This window comes from Abramis brama (genome assembly GCF_963993115.1).
Source record: "Abramis brama genome assembly, chromosome: 20".
Classification (NCBI taxonomy): domain Eukaryota; kingdom Metazoa; phylum Chordata; class Actinopteri; order Cypriniformes; family Leuciscidae; genus Abramis; species Abramis brama.
In genome coordinates this window covers 14546602-14570891 of record NC_139982.1, presented here as the reverse complement: position 1 = coordinate 14570891, position 24290 = coordinate 14546602, and the positions used below count along the sequence as shown (strand labels likewise).

At 39.6% G+C, this 24290-nt stretch overlaps 1 protein-coding gene across 6 annotated transcripts in view; it reads left to right on the top strand.

The window, feature by feature from the left end:
* abcc8 (ATP-binding cassette, sub-family C (CFTR/MRP), member 8) overlaps positions 1-24290 on the top strand; it is an 83939-nt gene that overhangs the window by 57157 nt on the left and 2492 nt on the right. For 3 of the 6 annotated variants that reach the window (XM_084095060.1, XM_084095057.1, XM_084095062.1), the window contains 18 exons: positions 1088-1172; positions 1611-1691; positions 1769-1906; positions 3505-3630; positions 4318-4414; positions 8679-8926; positions 10541-10594; positions 11727-11893; positions 14278-14347; positions 14466-14623; positions 15690-15782; positions 15913-16015; positions 16929-17042; positions 17132-17252; positions 17624-17754; positions 22321-22399; positions 22491-22599; positions 22930-23033. In XM_084095060.1, coding sequence (XP_083951186.1) covers positions 1088-1172; positions 1611-1691; positions 1769-1906; positions 3505-3630; positions 4318-4414; positions 8679-8926; positions 10541-10594; positions 11727-11893; positions 14278-14347; positions 14466-14623; positions 15690-15782; positions 15913-16015; positions 16929-17042; positions 17132-17252; positions 17624-17754; positions 22321-22399; positions 22491-22599; positions 22930-23033 — 2078 coding nt within the window. The remainder of the gene's footprint in view (positions 1-1087; positions 1173-1610; positions 1692-1768; positions 1907-3504; positions 3631-4317; positions 4415-8678; positions 8927-10540; positions 10595-11726; positions 11894-14277; positions 14348-14465; positions 14624-15689; positions 15783-15912; positions 16016-16928; positions 17043-17131; positions 17253-17623; positions 17755-22320; positions 22400-22490; positions 22600-22929; positions 23034-24290) is intronic. The other 3 variants (XM_084095061.1, XM_084095059.1, XM_084095058.1) reach the window with 2 other exon arrangements.

Below are 24290 nucleotides of genomic sequence, written 5' to 3'. Positions count from 1 at the left end.
TTAAATTGGCTGTTTCTGTCATACCTTTAATACTTTTATATGTAAATGATCTCTGTTATGATAGGCTAAACTCTGTGTATCAGAGTATTTTACACTATTATCATTTTATTGTAAGTTTTGTCCTAACTAACTGCGATCACTATGAGCTAAAGGATATTGGGTAGCTCCGCCCACAAAGAAATCTAATTAGGCGACAGTCCCTTATAATACTGCTGTAATTTAGGGTACGTTTACACGACAACGATATGCTTAAAACTGAGACGTTTTTCCTTTGAGTTTTCCTCGTACAGATTGTCAAAACGATACCTATTTAAATGGATCAGCAAAAACAACTAAAAACGCTGTCATCGTCTTCAGAGATTCACGTTTTTATTGTTTACACGGAGACCATTTTCAAAAACTTGCACTTTGAAACACGTTTTCAAAAGTTTGTGTTTTCAGGCTCCCAAAACGCCGAAATTTTTATTTATTTCATGCTGACTTTTATATGTAAAGGATCTCTGTTATGATTGGCTAATCTCTATGTACTATCAAATTTTACACTATTATCATCTTATTCTAAGTTTTCTCTTAGCCAACTGCGATCACAATGAGAGACCAGATATTTTGCTGCTCACTTGTTTTCTGTTGGGTCGCCCCACCCACAAAGAAATCTCATTGGTCAACTGTCCCATTTAGTATTTCTATATACTAAACATTACAAATGTTCTGACTGACTGTGATTGTGTCATGTACATTTTCACATTGTGGGCAGGCACTTTATTTAAAACTTGCACATTGTTCGGACACCGAGATTTCAATAAATGACCCGAGGGAAATTTGCATTTTTGGTCTATGGCCCAGTCCCAGATGGCATACTTAGGTGGCTTTTTTTAGCATTTGTCTGTAATTTTAATATCGGTTCAAATGCTTTAAGCACTATTATATCAATGACAGTCCATGAGTCCATGCAGAGAATCAGTAATTTATTATTAACGACGAATTTTATTTCAACATCAATATTTAAAAAAAGTAATAAAGATAGATTACCACGTAGTGTTATGTGTCTAGCCAGCTGTGCTTCTGTCTCATCTTTTGTTGTGTCCAGGTACAAGGCAGTAATTGAAGCATGTTCTCTCCAGCCGGACATTGACATCCTGCCTCAGGGGGACCAGACAGAGATTGGAGAGCGGGTCAGTGTGCCGCCTATGTGACTCTTGTGACGCATTTCATTACCAGCCATCTGGAATGAACTGTATATGGTTGAGTTTCAGTTATGATGTGTCATACTGAATTCCACTAATAAGCGTACATATTTAGTTTGAGACATTCTCGTGATTTAGTAGCTAGGTAGCCGTTAAAAGACCGCTGCCTCGTTGTTTGCTCTCGCTCATTCAGGTTTTTAGCTCAGGTCACATTTAAGGCAGCTTGATGTTGTAAATGGCTTTCAGGTTGTAACTAAAAGCCTCATTTAAAGAGTGTCGGCCAAGTCAACATGATCAATCCACATGCCATTTGTTTGTGTAACGGTTACCATAACAACTTCTACTACCTTCCTCCTACTTTTTGAGGATTTTAATCAGTACAGCCTTGCTGTTAACTTTCCTCTTCCTATTCATTCTTCTTTCCAGGGCATTATTCTTTCTGGAGGCCAGAGGCAGCGAATCAGTGTGGCTCGAGCTCTTTATCAAACCACCAATGTGGTGTTTTTGGTAAGTTCAGAACCATCCACACACAAAAAGTAACAAAGTGAGACTTCAATTCATTTTTTTTTTTTCTTTAATCATAGGATGATCCTTTCTCAGCACTGGATATTCACCTGAGTGATCACCTGATGCAGGAGGGTATTCTTAAACTACTGAGAGAGGAGAAGAGAACGGTGGTGCTCGTGACACACAAACTGCAGTATCTCCCTCACGCAGACTGGGTACTTCATATGCGAATGCACTTATTCAAACTTCTTCCCCTATTAAACAGTTGGTCATACTTTTGATGGGTAGATCTGGTTTAAAAATGCTCTTAGGCTGAACAGTAGACCTGGACCTCTGACTCGTCTCTGTTTATTTGGAAAATGAAGAGTGAAAATGCGAAGACATTATTGAACGGGTGAGCTCTGAGATGTCGAAGCCTAATTTAAAAGTCAAATCTCACAAAGCTTGAGTTATACTTATGAATTATTCACCTTCATTCATCATCTGCCGTCTACCCGCTGAACCTATATAAATTATTTCAGAGGAACCTCGTAACGTATTTTATTTATAGTCCAATGCAAGAGTCTGTTGTAAAGGATTAATTCATTTAGTTTCTGTCACGTTTTCAACTGCAAATTATCCTACTGAAACAATTCATTATACATGGAATTGAGCAAAATAGACCATCTGGTCTGCGAAAAAAAAAAATCTAATTAAATCCCCATTTGGCCACTGTTTGTAGACTCAAACTGGAGACCAAACCAAAGCCATTCAATCAAAATAAGGTCACTCCAGGTTTAGAATAAACAAATAATTATCTTCTTTTACCTATCCTGATATTGTTTTTCACAGACAAGAAATGTTCCACATTCAACGATACCTTATAAGATTCAATACAAGCACAAATGCACTACTCAGTCTCTGAAATACTTCTTCCAATGCATCAAACACCTACATTGTAAGCTCAGTAGCAGTGGGCGGAAACATTACTTTAAAAAAAGTAACATTACATTTTAGCGTTAATTTGAATAAAAGTAACTAGATATTTTAAAAATGCACTACATCTTTTTTTTTAAAGGAACATGATTCAATTAATCCATTCATTGGAGCTTTTTTTTTAGAATGAAAGCACTGTGCTTGACTTTTGCAATTATTTATTTAACTGAAAACATATATTTTTAAAGGAAAATTGCAGGTTCGGTACAAGTTTAGCTAAATGGACATTTGTGGCATAATGTTGATTACCACAAAAAAATGGCTGAATTTTTGGAGGATTTAAAATAAAATCTTGTGATCATACTTTTGAAACAGTGGGTATTTTAATGATTACAAATGGGCCCTATTAATTTTCATTGTTTTGCTTTTGTTTCCAGCAAAACATCCTTAATACAAGATAAATTTACTTTAGAAGGTACATTTTGGATATTGAGACATAAGAGAATACATACCTAACCAGAGAAAGCTTACAGGCACTGTGCATTTTCATGAAACTCATGACATTTTTACAGTTCTCAAGCCAATTTGATGTCATCCTAAACCTTGTTTTTATTAGAAATGAATGAGGCCCCTTATCTCTCTGACCCTGGCTCTGGGTGATGAATTGCTTTGTTAAAGTGTTCCTCCTCCTGGCACTCAATAAACCACCAGCGGTCAAGAGTTTTTAAATTCCCTGTTATTTAGACATTGCTGACAGATAGAAAGGGACAGGCTTGCCTTTAAATATTGGCTTTACTTCTCATGGGACATAAAAAACCGTAAACCTACTTTTTTATGTGGTGTCATGGGCTTGTCAGGAGAATGAAGTAATAATTGAATGTTTGTTGTTTATTTGTAGATAATTGCAATGAAAGACGGCAGCATACAAGCAGAAGGAACGTTGAAGGACATCCAAAACTCTCAGCCTGAGCTCTTTGAGCAGTGGAAGAGTCTGATGCACAGACAAGACAAAGAATTTGAGAAGGTAGTCTGCAAAAAAATAATGAGATACTAGAGGAAGCGATTTAAAGGGCAAGTTCATTTGTTTAGCTTTGTGAAGCCAAATACTCACTTGACGTTTTTATTGACATTTGTTTGAATTGTTTGAAAGATTGGAAAACCAATCTGTAGGTTTATAATAAAAAAAAACGGCTTGGCAATCAAGAAGACAGGACACAGTGGATACACTATGTGAAACTTTGACTTGGACAAAAATATGACTGTTATAAACTCAAGTCTCTGAACAAGTGTTTATATGCCATCTAGTGGCCAACACAACTGTCAAATAACTGTCTAAAATGTCTTTATGTGTCCAAAAATACATTTAATCTACACAACTGTGTGTTAAAGATCAAACAACACTGAAGTACCTAAAGGAACTGTGTTGGGCCCCTTCCGATTCTTCTTCCACATGATATATCTTACAGTATTTGGTCCAAACTGTCAGGAGATATTCTCAGATGACCCCTTCCATATAGACATATAGGATGTTCTTGCAGAACAGGTCACTATTATCCAGTGTCCTTTTTTTAGAGACCCAAATACTCAGGGAATTAATTGGAAAAGAATAAAATGAACTTTTGATTTAGGGCTGCGTAACTAGCCAAATATGCTAAACAGAATACCCTGTTCTCCATATTTGTTTAGGCATTATGTTTCTGTTGTGTTCCAGGAGACAGTAGATGAGAATATGACGGTGCTGGAAAGAAAAAACTTGAGGCGAGCCATGTACTCCAGAGAGGCTATAAAAACTGAAGAGGAAGTAGAAGGTAATATTAGATAAACTTGTAGCAAAACACTAATACAGTAATATATGTTTAGCAGTGTTTACATCACATTCTCATCTGGTACAATATTTTTTTATTTTTCCTGCAACCTATCTGCAAAAAAGGACAATGGGTTGTGGCATTGTTAACTATGTAAGCCCCTGGTAGGAATCCTCATAAATCTTCATTAAAGATCTGGGTGACACGAGGGTAGTACCCACTTGTTCCTCTTCGTAGTTATTTGCTGACTGCAGCATTGAAAAAAAAAAGTTCAATTATCTGATTGTAGCACTCTCTGCTTTTGAAGACTTGTGTAATTGTTTTCTCAAGTTCTCATGGAAAGGATCTCCTGGGGTGGCATCTTGAACCTACTCAGGCTCCTGAGATAGTATAGTCATTGCTGTGCATTCCTGACCAAGCTGTTGATGTGAATGGTCTATGCCAAGATGTTTGGATGCCCACCCTCACCATTTGTCAGGAAGTCCAGGGTCCACTGACAGATGGCTGAGGTCCCTGGGGCCTCATTTATAACCGTTGGGTACGCACAAAACAGGCCCTGAAAGAGGCGTACGCCACTTCCGACGCATAAGTTGTGATTTATAAAAACAAACTTGACGGGAAAATTTGCGCACATGCATGCAAACTCTGACACATGCGTACGAATATTTTTGAGATGGAGCAGTTTGGTGACATCGATGGTAAGCTGGAGTTGAATGTCTTTTTGGTCACTTTTAGACAGAACATTTTAAGAAAATTATAAATGGATAATACAAATATAATTTCACTCACCAAGCCTATCACGTGAAGCAAACATCATCCATTCTTAAATGTCCGCGCCAGCGTAAATCTTCATTATGAGTCCTAATCATAAATACAATGCATGTTCACAATAACAGTTTAAATAAATAAAATAATGATTTAAACTATGTTTTACTTCTGATATAAACATTTAGATTAAATATGCCATTCTCATTAATGGAGTTAAACACTTAAATTAGATGAAATCATAACTGAGAAGTTACAAAAAGAATATATATTCAATAAATATAAATATTTGTAGTGGATGCGATGCTTTTGAACACTTTTCCCGTGGCATGTTGTTTTAATGATTTAACTACAGAGAGAATTGCTTATGATAACAGCAGATTGTGAAAATTGAGAAAATATTTTTGTGCAAATAATGCACAACAAGGCCTATCTGTTTCCATAAAAAATATAAATCAATTAAAAATACTATTTGGCCAGTGGAAAAGATTTAGAAAAACTTCATCTGAAATGTATTTTACACTATTTGATTTATTTATTCAAAAACAAGGCAAGGATAGGTTACTAAATGATTTTTATCAATGTAATGTGACTACATCCATATCTCATATTTTCCTAATGTCTTGCACCGTTAAATGTGGTATCACGTGGATGAATATGCATATGCAAATGATATGCAGATGAGGATATGCATAGTAAAACTAGGCGTTGTAAGCTCCATATATGGGTATTTCGGGGAGGAGATGCATGTGCGCACAATATCTCGCTGACTGGGATTTATAAAGGGAATTTTGCGCAGGTTCTGGCGTACGTACGGTTTTATAAGTCTGAATATTTTTTGGTGTACGGCAGTAGAGCATTACAATAATCAAACCTTGATGTCATGAACGCATGAAATAACTTTTCTGCATTTGTCATTGAGAGCATGTCATAATTTGGATAGATTTTTAAGATGGAAAAATGCGGATTTACAGATGCTAGAAATGTGGCTTTCAAATGAAAGATTGGTATACCCAGGTTCCTAACTGATGACGAAGACTTGACAGAGCAGCCATCAAGTGTTAGATAGTATTCTAGGTTATTACATGCAGAGGATTTTGGTCTAATAATTAAAACCTCTGTTTTTTCAGAATTAAGTGGTAGGAAATTACTAGTCATCCAAATGTCTGCATGACCCACTGAGACAGATTTGGCAGAAGTTTCCACGCTGCCAGATGGTCTACAAAGGGAACCGGTCCCGAAAAACTGGTCTCTGGTGTATTTAGAGTAGTCAGCTTGGCGTCCTGAATAGGATAACTGGCTTCTCTAAAACCCTCCTTGGAGTGGGCGAGTCTCCGAGTGCCACAGTGTCTCTGGTCAGACACTGAGACCTGAACTCGCAGGAAACTGCTGCGCCCCAAAGCATCAAGGGTGGCAGGGTTGGCAGAACGGTCCCTTGAGGGCACAGAGGAGAAGCGGGCACTGTATGATGAGGTGTAAATCACTTCCTCCAGAGGGGCCTGCCTTCAAAGGCCTGAAACCACTGGTGTCAGGACCACTTAGCCGAAGTGAAGGCCACTTGAAGGCTTTGGCTGAAAGTGCCACCCCCGACCCCCTGCACCCTGCACCCTGTATAAGGATCTTGTACCCATCTGGGGCTTCTCCCATCCATAAGACCCTGAGACCTGAGTTCGGCAAGGGAGGTACCTCTTGCTTCTTCGCCTCCTGAAACCTCTCGATGACTGAGGTGACAGCATCGAAAAACAAGTGAAAACAGGGCTTCCAGAAGAAATGCTTTTTCCTTCTCCTTAAAACCAGAAAGATTTAACCAGAAACGCCTCTCCATGACCACCAGGGCTGCCATAGAATGACAGATGGCACTGGTCGTCTCCATTGGTGGCCCGGAGAGACAAATCCGTGGCCTGGCGCAGTTTTTTAATAGCATCTGGGCCCACCCCCCTCGCCTTCATCAAGGTCTCTGAGCAGGTCGGCCTAGTATGCCTGCAAGATGGACATAGTATGCAGGCATGCAACGGCCTGACCTACTGCAGTATAAGCTTTACCCACCAAGGCCAAAGTTGTTCTATATTTCTACACCCCCTCGCCTTCATAATTGATTATTCTCTAGATGGCTGACAAGTGCAAGTAATGTGGCAGTTGGCTAAATGTCCATATGCTCTAGTACTGAAGCTATATTGGAAGGTTAGCCTTCTCACTACAATGACTGACAAAATAATTGTCAAATAAACTTGTCCCACTCGCCACAGCACAGACACTATTTCAGTCGGGATAGATTGGCATATTCCCCCACGTTCACACCACCAGTTCGTGTTGGCTCTCATCCTCACGTCCTCAGGCTGTTGAGCGATCGCAAACCTCATCCTCCTGTCGGTCTATTTCCAAAGCACGCAGCTCCTCTTCTGAAAACTCTGTATGGTTCTGGCTCTGGCTCTTGACCGTCTGAGAAGTCACCCTCTTCGTCTCTCACAAAATCAGCCATGTTCATTGCCATTCACGATCTGTAGGAAAAATAGCCAGCTACTATTCACGCCGGTATGTTGACGGAAGTCGTGGGATTTCTTGTGTTGTGTGATATCTCTGCGCCCAAGTAGCAGTGTTTCGCCTGTGCTTCCCACTAATATAGTCCCAAGTCAATATCTGCCTAGGAAATCGCCTAGTGTTAATCTGCATCACTATTTGTACTCGTTGTGAATACGCAGGCCACAAGAAGTAATTACGTGGGTGTTGGTTTTTTTTTTTGGGTGGGTGCGTGGGTGTTTGACTTTTACTCAGGCCATGCTAGCTGGCAACAAAGGATTCCATTCATTAAGCTAAGCTAAGCTAGCGCCGACCCTGTCAAACTAAAACAATGCATGCACTGAGACAAAAATGCATTTGCCCACCTATCTAAATGTAGGAAAGAAGGTCAATAAGCCCTATTTCAAAAAACGGTGGAGTGTTCCTTTAAGATCTGCTGACGGACCAGACCATGCTGGAATGACTGAATAATGAATGGGGGAATGGTCTCTTCAGCACTGAGATTGTGCTGAGTGCTAATGAGTGTAAATGCTCTTCTACTGACCTAAACATTATATATATACACGCACAGCATTACTGCTCTGCCACTCAAGGGTATTCTTGGCTTGGTGCAAGTGTTTGGCTGGGCTTTACAGTTGTTATTCTCATGTTTATTCCTTCTTTCAGTATCTCTCCCTTCTTTTGCTATCCACCTACACTTGTGTTTTTAAAATGCCAGTGTGGCGCTTCTTTTTAAATTTAGAGCAAGTGGGGTGTGCTCTCCACATTTAAGTTGAATTGTGTTCTTGGGACAAGGATATTTTATATAGATGGGACAAGTTGACATGTTTTGTATGTTACACCATCCATCCATCCATCCATCCATCCATCCATCGTCTCTGTTCATGTCTGTTTCTATCTCTCTGTTTATGTCTGTTTCTATTTATTTCTGTCTGTCTATCTATCTATCTATCTATCTATCTATGTTTTATTTTCATATCTATAGAAGAGTCTGTGGAGAGCGATGATGAAGATAACCTGTCTCAAGTGATGAGGCAAAGAGCCACCATTCCCTGGAGATCCTGTGGGACGTACCTGAGCTCTGCAGGCCTCCTCCTGCTTCTCCTGCTCCTGCTATCCCAGCTCATCAAACACTCCCTTTTGGTGGCCATCGACTACTGGCTCGCTCACTGGACGTCCAAAGTCATCGCAGCCAAAATCGACGCAGCTGCACACAACTGCTCCCTAGTGCAGGTAAAGTTAGACGGTTATACATACATGTGAACTTGATACACTTTCTGAAAAATGTAAGTGGCTAAAACTGTTTCATTGTGGGTGGTTGGCTAAAACTGTTGCATTGTGGGTGGCTGTCAGAGCTTGCTATGCTATGCAGGTTGCAGAAGTGTTATGGATGGTTGTTAGTTTTTTCTCTATGATATGGTCAAATTTGTTAAATTTGAAAAAAAGGTAACGCTTTACAATGCAGGTTCTCTAATATGCATTAATAAATGCATATTAGTGGGACCGTATTGTAAAGTGTTACAGAATTATTTTTATTTTTATTTTTTTTACGTATGGCATATTTGATTTCTACTTTGAAAATGTACTCTGCATATGGATCCCCTCTTGAATGATTTAGCCTCCAATTTACATAATTTATGGTTTGCACCTGCTGAAGAGGCAGTTCATCAACCTCGGATAGCTTAGATGTATGATTTCATTGGCTGCTTGGGTTGATTTTTAAAATGATCCAGGATAAATATTGATGATTGAATATTGATATGTTTTATATTTACAGGAGGCACATCAATGTTGAATGGAACATAGGAAAAAACAAGAGAAGGTGTTAAGAGCCAGATACAAACACTTCACTTTATTAATAGACCACCCTGCCTCTGAGGAAGAGCATGTTGTGGAGAGCTCAGCCTTAAGCTAGTATGTGCTGTGACAGCTCAGATAACAAAGTGAGACTAGAATCCAGTTGTTCAGAGTTAGAGGCAAGGTAGTTTATTTAGTAAACCTCAACTTGAGTTAGTCAGATTGTTAAAATTGTGCTACTTTGAAGAAGCCAGTGGGACCCCAGTGGTCTCATTTATAAAACTGTGCGTAGGATCCTTACTAAAAGTGTAGTGCTCCCGAAAGCCAAAAATGGCGTACGGCAAAAAATATTCAGACCTATAAATCCTTGCGTACGCCAGAACCTGTGCAAAATTCCCTTTATAAATCCCGGTCAGCGGAAGATTGTGCACACATGCGTTTCCACCCCATCTATTCCCTGAAATAATATATGGAGCTTACAACGCCTAGTTTTACTATGCATATCCTCATCTACATATCATTTGCATATGCATATTCATCCATATTCATATGAGATACGGATGTGCCTTCACATTACATTACTAAAAATCATTTAGTAGCCTACCTTTGCCTTGTTTTTGAATAAATACATCAAATAGTATAAAATACATATCTTTTCCACTGGCCAAATAGTATTTTTAATGGAAACAGATAGGCCTAATTGTGCATTATTGATTGAGTTCTCCTATTATCATGCGCTAAGCAATCCTCGGTGTGGTTAAAACATTGAAACACAGCATTACACAGGAAAAGTGTTCAAAAGCATTGCATCCACTACATATATTTTTATTTATTAGAATATAAAAAATGTTGTAACTTCTCGGTAATGATTTCATGTAATTTAAGTGCTTAACTCCATTAATGAGAATGGCATATTTATTCCAAATGTGTACTGTATATCAGATGTAAAACACAGTGTAAATCATTCTTTTATTTATTTAAACTGTTATTGTGAACATGCACTGCATTTATGATGAGGACTTAAAGTGGTTTTCCTTCATCTGCCGTCAGTCCCTCAGCTCACCATCGGTGTCGCCAAACTGCTCCGTCTCCAAAATGTTCGTGGTGAGTGGTGTACGCCTCTTTCAGGGCCTCTTTTGTGCGTACGTAACGGTTATAAATGAGGCCCCAGATCTCCATCTTTCTTATAGACACACAGGTTGAGCTCAAATGTTTTGTTTAAATATCCTCTCCACACACAGCTGCTCTGTGCAAAAAGTGCAAATCTAATTTTATCCACTCCACATGCTCCTCTTTAGCAGAGACACTACAAGACATCTTATCAACGTATTTTCCGCATTTTCACAAACCATTTTTTTCCGATCAATACTGCTCAATCACTGCTGAGATAATTGCTCAACGCATTTTAAGCAGCCGTCTTTGCCGTCACACAGAATGTGAAGTAGACTTTACCCCTGATTTAGACTTCCACTAATTAGTTATGTTTTTGAGTTGGTTCACATTATTGATGTTCTCTGCTGGAGTTCTATGGTAATGAATAGCCTTTTAGCCATCTTGATTGCCAGATTGATTTTCTTTCACTTTGTTATTTTTTCAGGGTTTGCGATTAGCATTTGGAGGGTTGCAGTACATACATTAGAATTAGTCAGAAAAACCTCAGTCTTCCTGTGTGATTGAAATGATTTGCCTGCTAGAAGTGTTATGGATTTTTTGCAGAGTCACTTAAATACACTTAAGGCTCGTTCACCCCACAGAACTATAAAGTTTTAATAATCATTATAATTCTATGAAAGCGGGGAAGACCAGACCTATAACGACATGAGAAACCATATTGTTGGACGTTAGCTGATAAACGATAAAAACATTGACAGCCAATCAGAATCCACCTGAACTTAAATAGCTTGAGCATTTAAAGTGGCAGATGACAAAACTGCATCATGTGCAAAACATTATTATCTGTTGCTGTGGCCGTTAATATAGTTATTGTTATACCTATCGTTCTGCAACAATACTGTGACAGGCTGCAACAATAATATTGGCAAATAAATGCTTAAAATAGGCAGCTATTGCACTGTTATGAAAGTATAACCATGACAACATGTGTTAGAGTGAGATCAGCATGATAGAATTGCTTACCAACCCTTCCTGTGCGTAGAAATATTCAGTCTTTCAACTCATGAACTATGTACCAAGTGAGTTGGTGTTTTTTTAAGTGTCGCCATTGTTCTCCCCACAGGTCGTTGGTTTCAGTCACTCGTCATACCTGATGGTGTTCAGTTTGCTGTGCTGTCTGGGTATCGTGTTGTGTCTGGCCACATCAGTGGCCGTGGAGTGGACAGGCTTGCGGGTGGCCAAAGAACTGCACCACAGTCTACTCAGTAATATTATTCTCGCCCCAATGAGGTACATCTTAAACCTTTATATCATCAAGTGTTTATGTGGAATATTATGGAATATTGTGTATAATTTGTTATGCGTCATGGTGTGTGTGGGTATGTATTAAATACAAGGTGGGCGGCCAGTGTTTGCATAGGAGAGGGAGTTTATGTATGTGAACTTGTCTTGTTTTATTGCTCTTTGCCTGTGTAAATATATTTTGTGTGGAATGCCAAAAGAGATATTTAGCCAAATGTCCTAAGTTGCTCTTTTACATACAGTGGAAGTGGATGGGAACTGCAGCTCTCAAACTCCTATAGAACAAAAAAGTATATTTCATTTTCATTTCACAGATGACAAAATACACTTTGGGTAAACTAAACTCAGCAAAAAGTGAAGTGACCTAAGCTGGTCGACAGTGACGTCATTTAAGCGTGGCATTCTGCAATGTCAACCACTGGCGAATGGAGGACGCCGTGATCGGAGCTGTGTTTCTGTTGTGTGTTGTGTGTTGGCTGAAAAAAGAACACAACGGCGCAGACAAAGGCGACAGATAAATGCCATTAATATTAGCTTTTAAAAAATGGTGGGTGCTGTAGTTCCTATTGTGCTGAGCTAGACCCATAGACTGTAAAAAAAAATATGGACGTAGTGTCCGAACGTCACCCGTAGGTTTCTGAAGAGCATTTTTGAAGCCCAAAGTGGGCGGAGCCGGCCGTCGCCATCTTGGCTGCGCGTCACTCCCAGATAACCAAAAATGGGCAAAGAGGTGGGATTAGCTGAGGTGACGTGATGGCTAACAGACACAGACAAACGGCTAGTAGTGACAGCAGCGGCAATCCATCTGTCACTCAAGTGGACACGCCCTTAATTATGATGAACTTTAAAAGGGTGATATAATGCCCTTTTCACAAGATGTAAAATAAGTATTTGATGTCCCCAGAGTGTGTATGTGAAGTTTTAGCTCAAAATACCCCACAGATATTTATATATATAGCATGTTAAAATTGTACATTTTTGAGGGCGAGCAAAAACGTACCGCTTTGTGTCTGTCCCTTTAAATGCAAATGAGCTGCTGTTCCCAGCACAGAGGGCGGAGCTTCAACAGCTTGTGTCCCTTTACCTCACACAGACTTGCAAAATTTCTAAAACTTTTAGCCTTTTATGTTCAAACCGGATTCAGACAATAATGGAGAGATTCAAGAATAGGTGACATGTAGAATGCAACAGGATGTTTCTGAATGGTTAGTTGATGAATTTATGTAGCTTATGTGTAGTTATCTTCTTGTCATTGATTAGCATATTCGGTCTTGATAATCTATAAATCGTGTTCAGGGGGCGGGGTTTATGTAGATTTTAGGGTTTATGATGTCAACCCAGGAGGAATGTCCTGTAGTCCCTACCAGCCGTTTGTTGTAGTCCTTAAAAATAAATTTCTTTAAAAGCAAATATCTCCTTTTGCTTTGAACTTTGAGCATTGTAACTTTGCAGATGTTGTTTATGCTCAAACAGCAACATTACACACTAACTAAAGTTAAAAAAGTGAAATCATAATCAACCACCCCTTTAAGGCTTAATCATATTTAAACTGATGAGTTATAAAAAAAACTGATGAGTTTTTTTCTGCTGTAAAGTTGGGCATATTAACATGGGATTGACTCTATTTGGAGCCTGTCTCTAGCGGCCAGTCTGTGAATTTCAGTTTAAGTCACTTCCGTGTTGGTTTCAAGAGAGACCAGAAGGTTCCTACTTGGTTAGACACTTCTCTGAAGTAGGAGCTAATTTAGTTCTTCCAAAAGGCGTTCCTATAACTAAATTCATTCCCAGTTCCTGCAGTGTGAAAACGCCAAAAAGTGGGTTGCTTCCGCCAATAGTTCTAAGAACTATGAAAACGCTCCTCCTGTGTGAAAGCCCCTTAAGACGCCTGAGACAGTGCTACAGGGAGACAGCAAGGACAGCTGATCATCCTTGCAGTGCCAAACCACGTGTAACCATATGTCCCAGATGTGTTCGAGAACTTGCAAGTGCCGTGGTGGAAGAGTGGAGTAACATTTCACAGCATAAACTGGCAAATCTGGCTCAGTTCATTAAGATGAGATGCACTGTAGGACTGAAAGCAGCTTCTAGCCACAACAGATACTGACTGCTCTGGTCAGGGACTCATTGTTCCATTTGTGTTCGTCAAATGCTTTTGAAATCGGTTCCATTTGTCTCAGTTGTTGAATCTTTTTATGAAATATTTACACATAATAAGAGATTTGCTGGGGGGGGGGGGGGAGATGTTAATATTTTTGCAGAGTGGGAGGATGTTAATATTTTTGCAGAGTACCCTTTATTTCTTTGAGTCAAGTGATTCAACCTTGGAAATAGATTGACAATTTCCTCAAATTGTTCCCTCTTTCTTTTTCCAGGCTCTTTGAAACGACTCCTTTAGGAAGCATATTAAACCGTTTCTCTTCTGATACCAATACGATAGATCAGGTAGGATGTTACGATACCCAAATCATAAAATGTTTGTGTGTTGCAGTATTACTCACTTGGTGACTATCAAACACAGCATTTAGTAATAGATTTTTAATTCTATCTATTTATGTTTCAGCACATTCCCGCAACCCTGGAGTGTTTGAGTCGCTCCACGCTGCTGTGTGTGTCGGCTCTGGGTGTGATCTCATACGTCACGCCGGTTTTCCTCATTGTACTAGCACCACTGGCCATCACCTGCTACTTCATCCAGAAATACTTCAGAGTCGCTTCAAAGTAACCAATCCGATTAATTTATCACTTATCTGAAGACATTTACTTCTCCATTGCAACCACAGTATTGCATATACTTCTCCATTACTACATCGCAACTTTTGTCCAGATTTGTTTTATGTTGTATAGTAAGAAATATGCCTTTATAGCTACAAATTTATTCTTGATACGAAGATACTTCACCCAAAAATGAAAATTCTCTAATCATTTAATCACCCTCCCAACAACACAGACGTATGACTTACTTTCTTCAGATGAACACAAACATAGATTTTTAGAATAATAATCCATCTGTGTGTCTGTATGATGCAAGTCAATGGACTCTCAAAAGCTGACGGTCAAAACAGCACAAACAACCATCATGACGGTACTACCTACAACCCCAGTGGTTTCTGAAATGAAACCACTAAAATATGAAAACTTTATACTTTTTTACAACAGTTAGCTAGAAGTAATGGTTTGTAGTATGTATATATACAGAATATATAGCAATAGCAAGTTAGCTTTGAAAGCATAAGATCCCACCCTCACTTCAGAGCGTCTTCAAAACACATGAACACACACAGCCAGAGCAGAGTCTGCATTACCTCATGTCTCAAAAAATTTAGCATTACAATAATAATGAACATAAACAACTCTGAGCGCTCTGACACTGCATCTACAGCAGATGTGACAATTGTCGAGGCTGTCAACAATAGATGCGACAAGGGACCGTTGCAAATCAGTTTGTTCTTAGCTCAGGTGCTTGAGGCATATACATATATACATAGATGCCTCATTATCAGACGTTTCTATGGGCTGCTATACATAATCTATACATATTGGAATGGTCAAAGTAGGGTCCCTCAACACTCGAGAGCAAGTTGACTGTGCGTCTACAACCATTTTGTTTCTCTTCCTATAGGTGTTTTTTCCCCCCTAAAAATCTTCATTTGTATTTATCTGAAAAATGTGTCCTTTCCCAATGCCATCACCAAAAAGACATGTCCTTTGGTGATGGCATAGATGAGAGAATTTTATTTTCTATTGAGATGTTTAGTGTAAGTGAGCTGTGTGCTTGTATTTCCAGAGATCTCCAGCAGCTTGAAGACAGCACACAGCTTCCTCTGCTTTCACACTTCTCTGAGACAGTAGAGGGGCTCACAACCATCAGAGCCTTCAGGTGGGCAAAATGATGGGTTTGAGTGCTTTATTTGCTCATCTGTTGACCGTGGCAGTCACTCTGGAGGGGAGCATCTGCTAAATGACATATAAATGTATTAAACATATTCTTCTTGTATTTTCCCTCTTAGGTATGAGCCTAGATTCAGACAGAGACTTCTAGAGTTCACAGATGCCAATAACATGGCCTCTCTCTTCCTCACAGCGGCGAACCGCTGGCTGGAGGTTCGAATGGTGAGTTTATAAGCCACTCAAGTCAGTTACTATAGGGGCTTTCGCACTGGAGGAACCTTTTCATAGTTCCTAGAACTATTGGCGGAAGTACCCGTTTTTTGGCGTTCGCTCCGCAGGAATGATTTTAGTTCTAGGAACTCCTTTTGGAGGAACTAATTTAGCTCCTACTTCAGAGTAGGGTCTAAACCAGCACTAAAGGAACTACCAGTGACGTTAGTAAATGCTGATTGGCAGAACGCACGCAAAACACCAACACACGCCATTTTTAAAAAAGCTGTGTAAACACACAGATTATATCCTATACATTTACTTCACAAACTAACTCTACGAACATTGAAAACAGTGATAGATCAGCCTTTTAACCCTTAGGCTTAGAAGAAAATCCAACGCAACTTTGAGGGGACAAACGAAACATGATTATGTATTTCTGCTCAGCTAGCAACACTGGACATCAACCACACGGCATACGCTAATACATTTTCATATGCTGTCTACTTTCTATGTATTATATTGTAACATATTAGACAGGACTGCTAGATAGATCGTAAACTAATGAACACAGAGAATGCTAGCACTGTGTGCTCAGGCTCTGGCTGGCATTCTGAGCGGCGTCAAAATAAGTCACATCAACAAGCGCGGCTTATGTTATGTTATGCGGCAGAGTTCCTACTGGCGGTGCGAAAGCAACCAGGAAAATGTTCCTAAGGGAACCATTAGTTCTCGGGGAACCACCCTGGTGGCTAGCTCCTAGAACTAAGTTCCTAGAACTACCCGGTGCAAAAGTGATATGTGACATCTTGGTACTGTTTGTTTCAGTTAAACAATTTTTTATTTGATCAAATACTAGCAAAAATAGATTTTACCTCCTGAACGACTCAACCGTAATGGTTATACTATTGTATCTCTTGCGCAGGAGTACATTGGGGCCTTTATTGTCCTAACAGCAGCTGTGGCCTCCATCACAAACTCCCAATACAATCATCTGTCCACTGGGCTGGTGGGGCTGGGACTCACATACGCCCTCATGGCAAGACCACACACACATTCATCTAACTTTCTACATGCTGATCTTCAGCAATATTGGACAACTTCTGTTACTGTATTTTTTTCTCTCAGGTGTCCAACTACCTGAACTGGATGGTGCGTAATCTGGCAGACATGGAGGTGCAGCTGGGAGCTGTGAAGAGAATAAAAGCTCTGCTGAGGACAGAACCTGAAAACTACGAGGGTCTGATGTGTGAGTATCAGTAAACGCATGAAGGTTTTCTGTTAGAACGGTGTCGTGTTAGCGGCCCCTAAGTAAATAATTAATGATCTTTTCAATGGAAGTGAATCAATCAAAACTAACTTTAGCTGGATAATAACTTTATTCTAGAGCTGCTGTAAAGCCAAAACAATATGTTACTTTAATTTCCTGTTATCACTGTAAAGCTGCTTTGAAACAATCTATATTGTTAAAAGCGCTATATAAATGAAGGTGACTTGACTTGATTTAAACACTGGATATAGTAGATCTGTCTACTTTTTTTCCTGTGTTCTCACATTCTGTCCATCTTTCTCAGTATATTGTACGCCTCTTATCTCTTTGGTTAAATGTTTCTCTCTCAGCTGCATCTCAGCTTCCAGAAGGTTGGCCTCAGCGGGGTGAGATTCAGATCCAGAATCTGAGCGTGAGGTACGACAGCACCCTGAAGCCTGTCCTCAAACAGGTCAATGCTCACATCAGCCCAGGACAAAAGGTACAATTATACATATATTTAAGAAAGTACATTTTCTTAAGAAAGTTAAATAATGATATTCAAATATAAAGAGGGTATGCACAGTAGGCGGAGTCACTGCGGTTACACCCACTGAGTGGCAAAATGACTGAGCGGCAGTGATGGTGTTAAGCGTGAATGCCGCAAAAGAGTTGTGCGATTGGCAATATAAATAGATTCAACAAGAAATAAGCTATCTTTTTACAGGTTGCTGAAACATGCAGTTACCGTTTTTTAAATTTATCAGATATGTTGAATTTTGAGGTAAAATCATACCCTAGGCCAGACCTGGGCATTGTACGGCCCCCGGGCCACATCAGGCCCTCTGACTGTTCTTGACCGGTCCGCGTGAGGTATTTGGTTAATTAAAGCTTGAGTCCATAGCTTTTTTTTGTGTTCAAATTTTACAAAAATTATACATTGAGCGATTACATCATGAATCAATTTTCCAAACCGTGTTTTTGTCTTATCCCGAATCACTATGGTACATCTATAATCAGTGTTTATATTTGGACTATTTTATGCCAGTCGGGTTAACCGCTGCAGAGTAGCCCAGTGCCTGCGTGACTCGTCATAGACATGAGAGAAGTAGCTCCGGCTGCAATGTTCTTCTGCAAGACACGTGCAGTTCTGTTTATTAACCGCTAGAGTGCCAAAAGTTATTGACTGCTGCTTTAAAAGTCAAGGTAACTGTTTTTTTTTTGTTTTTTTTTACATGTCAGTCACAGTGTGTGTGATGCACCTTCACTCATATGTGTTCGCGATCATGCAGCACACCTTTCAAGAAATGTGAGTTTGCTGTTAGCCTTGAAATATGTTAGCTAACGTTAAAAAAAGAAAGATTGATGCAGAATGTAGAGTTTTTAACAAGGCATGGACTTCTAAGTATTTATTTACTGAAGTCAAAGGTAAAGCTGTGTGTTTAGTTTGTGGAGAACAGATAGCTGTGCTCAAGGATTACAATTTGAATCGCCATTACGAGACTAAACATGCAGAAAAATACAAGAATTTGACGGACGCAGAGCGGGCGGACATCTGACGCGTTGCTAGCTAAGCTGCAAAAGCAGCAAGGACTTTTTACCAAGCTTCACGGATCCAGGGATGCAGCAGTCAAGACCAGCTTTGTGATATCCCACAAAATCGCAAAAAACAGTAAGCCATTCTGTGATGGGGAGTTTATCAAAGAATGTTTGGTGGACTCTGCAGCGCTAATATGCCCTGAGAAAAAAGACGCATTTGCGAATGTGTCCCTCTCCAGGCGAACAGTAACGAGACAAGTCGAGGACATCGCGGGAAATCTGGAGCTTCAGCTGCAAAACAAAGTGGACAATTTTGACTATTTCTCCTTGGCTCTGGACGAGAGCTGTGATGTCCGCGACACAGCCCAGTTACTTATCTTTGTACGTGGGATAACGAAAGACTTTGCGATGACGGAGGAGCTGGCAGCTATGCGGTCAATGAAAGGGACCACAACGGGGAGTGATTTGTTCACAGAGGTAAATTTATCCATGGACAAACTGGGACTAAAATGGGACAAACTGACAGGTGTTACAACCGATGGCTGTCCAAATGTGACAGGGAAAAATGTTGGACTTTTGAAGCGGATGCAAGATAAAGTGACTGAAATAAACCCAGAACAGAAATTGACATTTTTGCATTGCATTATTCACCAGGAAGTGTTGTGCAAGTCAGTGCTAAAAATCAACCATGTTATTGATGTTGTTACTAAAATACTTCATCAGGGCAAGAGCACTGAATCATAGACAGTTTGTTGCACTTTTGGAAGAGTGTGAAAGTGAACATAGTGACATAGGCTACCACACAACTGTCAGATGGCTCAGCCTGGGCAAGGTGCTTAAAAGAGTTTGGGACTTGAGAGCAGAAATTCAGGAGTTTTGTGAGATGAAATGCAGGGACACCCCAGAGCTCTCAGATGCAGACTTTATAGCAGATCTGGCTTTTGGTGTTGATGTGACTGCATTAATGAATGAACTAAATACTAAGCTGCAAGGTAAGGGCCTCTTTGTACATGAAATGTACAGCTTGGTGACAGCTTTCATGAGAAAGTTGAAGTTTCTTTCAAGCCAATTGGAGGGCAACGTTCTTACCCACATGTCAACACTGAAAGAAGTCACACCATCAGCTAATCAACTCCGCAGGTACTCATCCATGTTAGGGGCACTGCATGATGAGTTTTCAAGGCGATTTGAAGACTTCAAAACAGTTGAGGGTGAAATGCACATGATTTCTTCTCCCTTCACTTGCAGTGTGGATAATGCGCCCATTGATGTTCAGCTTGAACTCATTGATCTGCAGTCTGATAAACTATTAGCAGAGCACTTTAAGTCAGTATCACTACTGCATTTTTATTCTTCTCTCAAATAGGAAATCTTTCCACACATAAGGAGGCATGCTCAGAGGATGTTGGTTCTCTTTGGATCTACCTACATTTGTGAACAAACATTCTCAGTGATGAGGTTTAACAAATCCAGATACAGATCCTCTCTCAGTGATGATCACTTGTGTGCTGTCCTTCGCATATCCACCTCAGATATGCAACCTGACTTCAGTGCACTTGTTAAAGCCAAACACAGGCTAGATTTCTCTCACTGAACAAGAAAAAAAAAAACTTGGGTAAAACAATCAAACAAACAACACTGGGGGCATTTATTGCTTTTTTATATAGTTAATGTGATGCTGGTCTTTGAAATACTTGCTTTTTTTGTATAAAGTTGTGATGCTAGTTTTTGAAACACTGCAAAAAAAGCACATTTTCAAAACTGTTTTTGTGAAATGTTTATTAAATAATGATTCATTTCCTGTTTTTTTTTTATAAAGAGAAATAATATATTGGGCAGAACTGAGTTAAGTGTATTGGTCCGGCCCTCTACAACCACCCCTGTTTCTCATGTGGCCTCTTGTGGAAATTAATTGCCCACCCCTGCCCTAGGCCTAATATTGACAACTCATCAATTAAATATTTACCATCTTATATGTAAAGTTTTTGTCAGTGTTCATTGAAAAAATGAGCCTTGTGTTCTACAAAGGGGTATGGTTGAACAGTGAACTTGATTTTACGGAGTAAAACATGTTCCTGGATCAATATCTTTGTCAAAGCGGCGCTATGCAGTTTTGGCAATTTCTTCGCTGTTTTCTCGCTTTTTGCTCACAGGTTTCTCTACAGCTTCGGAATAGATATTTGACAACACTGTCGTAAAAACTCGTTGACGACTCTCCCCCCTCCCATCTTCTCCCTCTTGTCATGTGCATTTGTTTTCAAAGAAGCCGGCGAACGCACAGAGCCATGTCAACTGAGGCATGTATGATACACAGAAGGCTAGCATAAATGTATGTGTGCAGTGCCGTAAAGCAATTCGCTACATCGCGGGACCTGATATCACGCGATACTTCCTGACGCTGGCGGCCCGCTGGCCCAAAGTTGCAAGGGTGGTTTTTCCGCTCAAAGGTGCTAGGGGGAAGCGAGACGGCCACCATTCAACCCGAAAAAAGTCATATAACCATTCAAATGACTGCGAAGCTGTTCAGTTAAGGTAAATTAAGCTAAAAAAAAAAAACTGCATAGTTCCCCTTTAATCCTGGAACAACATTCCAAACAACCAATCAGATTTGAGGGACAAGTTTACAGTTTATGTCAAGTTTAAGCTTAGAACAAGAGTCTACACCATTCTTATTCATCTATCATAGGGTTAAGTTATGGGTAGGGTTATGTTTAGAGGTAGGGATAGGGTTAGGACTATATTTCCAAACAGGAATGTTGTTCCAGGATCTTACTTGGCAAAATAACAGTGACCATGGTTGGATAATGTAGGACAAACCCAGTTTACCTTACAAAGCAAGTTTAGATAGATAAATAAATAGATAGAAGCACAAAGGAGTTCTTAAATATATTCAGTTTACTGCACGGAACTCCATATAAGGGGCTTTCGCACCGGGTAGTTCTAGGAACTTAGTTCTAGGAAATAGCCACCAGGGTGGTTCCCTGAGAACTAATGGTTCCCATAGGAACATTTTCCTGGTTGCATTTGCGCCGCCAGTAGGAACTCTGAAGTGACGTAAGCAGCGCTGTTGTTGTGAGCTTTACAAAAAGTCACAATTTTATGTTTAAAGCCTTAGTGCTTTAACAAGTTTTAGGGCTGGGCGATATAACAGATATAGATCTACCTATATTGTATTTATAGTGTTGTCTAGCAGGTAAAGCATTCACAGGCTTTGCTTGATTTCCCGGGGGTCAAAATCAGGTACATAAAAATGACAGAAAAGCTGATTCCTGGCCTCATGTCAATGTCCATGGACCACCTCTTTGGTGAGGTATGAGGATCACTGTCGAGTCCAACTCCCTCGAGTCGAGTCAAACTCGGGAAATATGTTTCCCCTATTAAAGCCAGTTATGTTGCAAGATGTTTTGCCACTCAGTCGGACTGAGGGGGCGTGTCCTGGAGGGCCTATATACACACACAGGCAATTATTTTGATTACATATTGTTAAAGGTTACCCATAAACCCTTTACTTTGTGTTGATCTGTTACAGCTTGGAATCTGTGGTAGAACAGGAAGTGGCAAGTCATCTTTCTCATTGGCCTTTTTCCGGATGGTGGACACGTTTGAGGGTGACTCTTTTTTTATCAAGGCCAAGCTTATTTCATTCAGTTTACAGATTATAATATGTGCCATGGATATTAAGTCTCCATACTCCAACAGGGCGAATAATCATTGATGACATCGATATAGCAAAGATGCCTCTACAGACGCTGAGGTCGCGCTTCTCTATTATTCTTCAAGATCCCTTCTTATTCAGCGGAACCATCCGGTGCGTCTCTTGAAACCGAATAATGCACGAGTGAATAAAATTGTCCCAATATCCTAGACATTTTATTCATTTACAAAAAAAAACTTTTGTTCAGTATTATCAGTTTGAATTTAACACTCGAGTTGTGATTCCACAGGCCAAACTCCCCAGATTTACATTATGAATGGATGACATACAAGCATGAATGAGCATTCATATATTATTAATCATTGCTGTTTTCTCTGTGAATCTACTATAGCTTTTGTCCCGTATGGCTGTAGAGATGAAGGATTTCTGGGGCAAACTGAATTGATAGAGAAGTTCTATATGATCTCATTTTCTTGTGTTCAGTTTTAATCTAGATCCAGAGATGAAGGCCACAGACAGCATGTTGTGGGAGGCGTTAGAAATAGCACAACTCAAACCAGTAGTTAAAACCCTGCCTGGAGGACTAGGTAAGACACCTAATACATGATAAAACATGATTAGAGACTGATAGAAATCACGTTAAAGGAACACTCCACCGTTTTTTGAAATAGGGCTTATTCACCTTCTTTTCTACATTTAGATAGGTGGGCAAATGCATTTTTGTCTCAGTGCATGCACTGTTTTAGTTTGACAGGGTCGGCGCTAGCTTAGCTTAGCATAATGAATGGAATCCTTTGTTGCCAGCTAGCATGTCCTGAGTAAAAGTGATATATAAAAAAAAAAACCCACCTAATTACTTCTTGTGGCCTGCGTATTCACAACGAGTACAAATAGCGATGCAGATTAACACTAGGCGATTTCCTAGGCATATATTGATTTGGGACTATATTAGGGGGAAGCACAGGCGAAGCACTGCTACTTGGGCGCAGAGATATCACGCCCAAGTAGCAGTGCTTCGCTTGTGCTTCCCCCTAATATAGTCCTTAATATATAAGTCAATATCTGCCTAGGAAATCGCCTAGTGTTAATCTGCATCGCTATTTGTACTTGTTGTGAATACGCAGGCCACAAGAAGTAATTAGGTGTTGTTGTTTTTTTATATATATATATATCACTTTTACTCAGGACATGCTAGCTGGCAACAAAGGATTCCATTCATTATGCTAAGCTAAGCTAGCGCCGACCCTGTCAAACTAAAACAATGCATGCACTGAGACAAAAATGCATTTGCCCACCTATCTAAATGTAGAAAAGAAGGTGAATAAGCCCTATTTCAAAAAACGGTGGAGTGTTCCTTTAAAGGGATAGTTCGGCCTTAGATAAAAATCTGTCAAAATCGAATCACTCTCATATCATTCCAAACCTACAGTATATTTTTTTTTCCTTCTGTGGAACATTGAAGATGATATTTGAAATATATCTATAAAATATATCTCTATATATATATATATAATATATATATAAAAATGTCACTATAAGGAAAGTCTATATGGGGATCAATGTTCGTACAGGTTTGAAATGATATAATGGCGAGTAAATGGTGACAACTTTAACCCTGTCATATTTTTTTTTAATGGAACGGTTTATTGAATGTTTAGAAAGTCTAGACAAACACATATTATAGCCACTTTAAATGTTCAAACTCTTTAAAGTCTCAAGAATCTGATTGGCTCTCAATGTTTTTATTGTTCATTAACTGGACAGAAAATCGTCCTGGAAGTGATTCTAACAATAATTTTCCTCTGTGTTGTTATCTTTATGGTTGCGGTGTGGACTTCCCTATT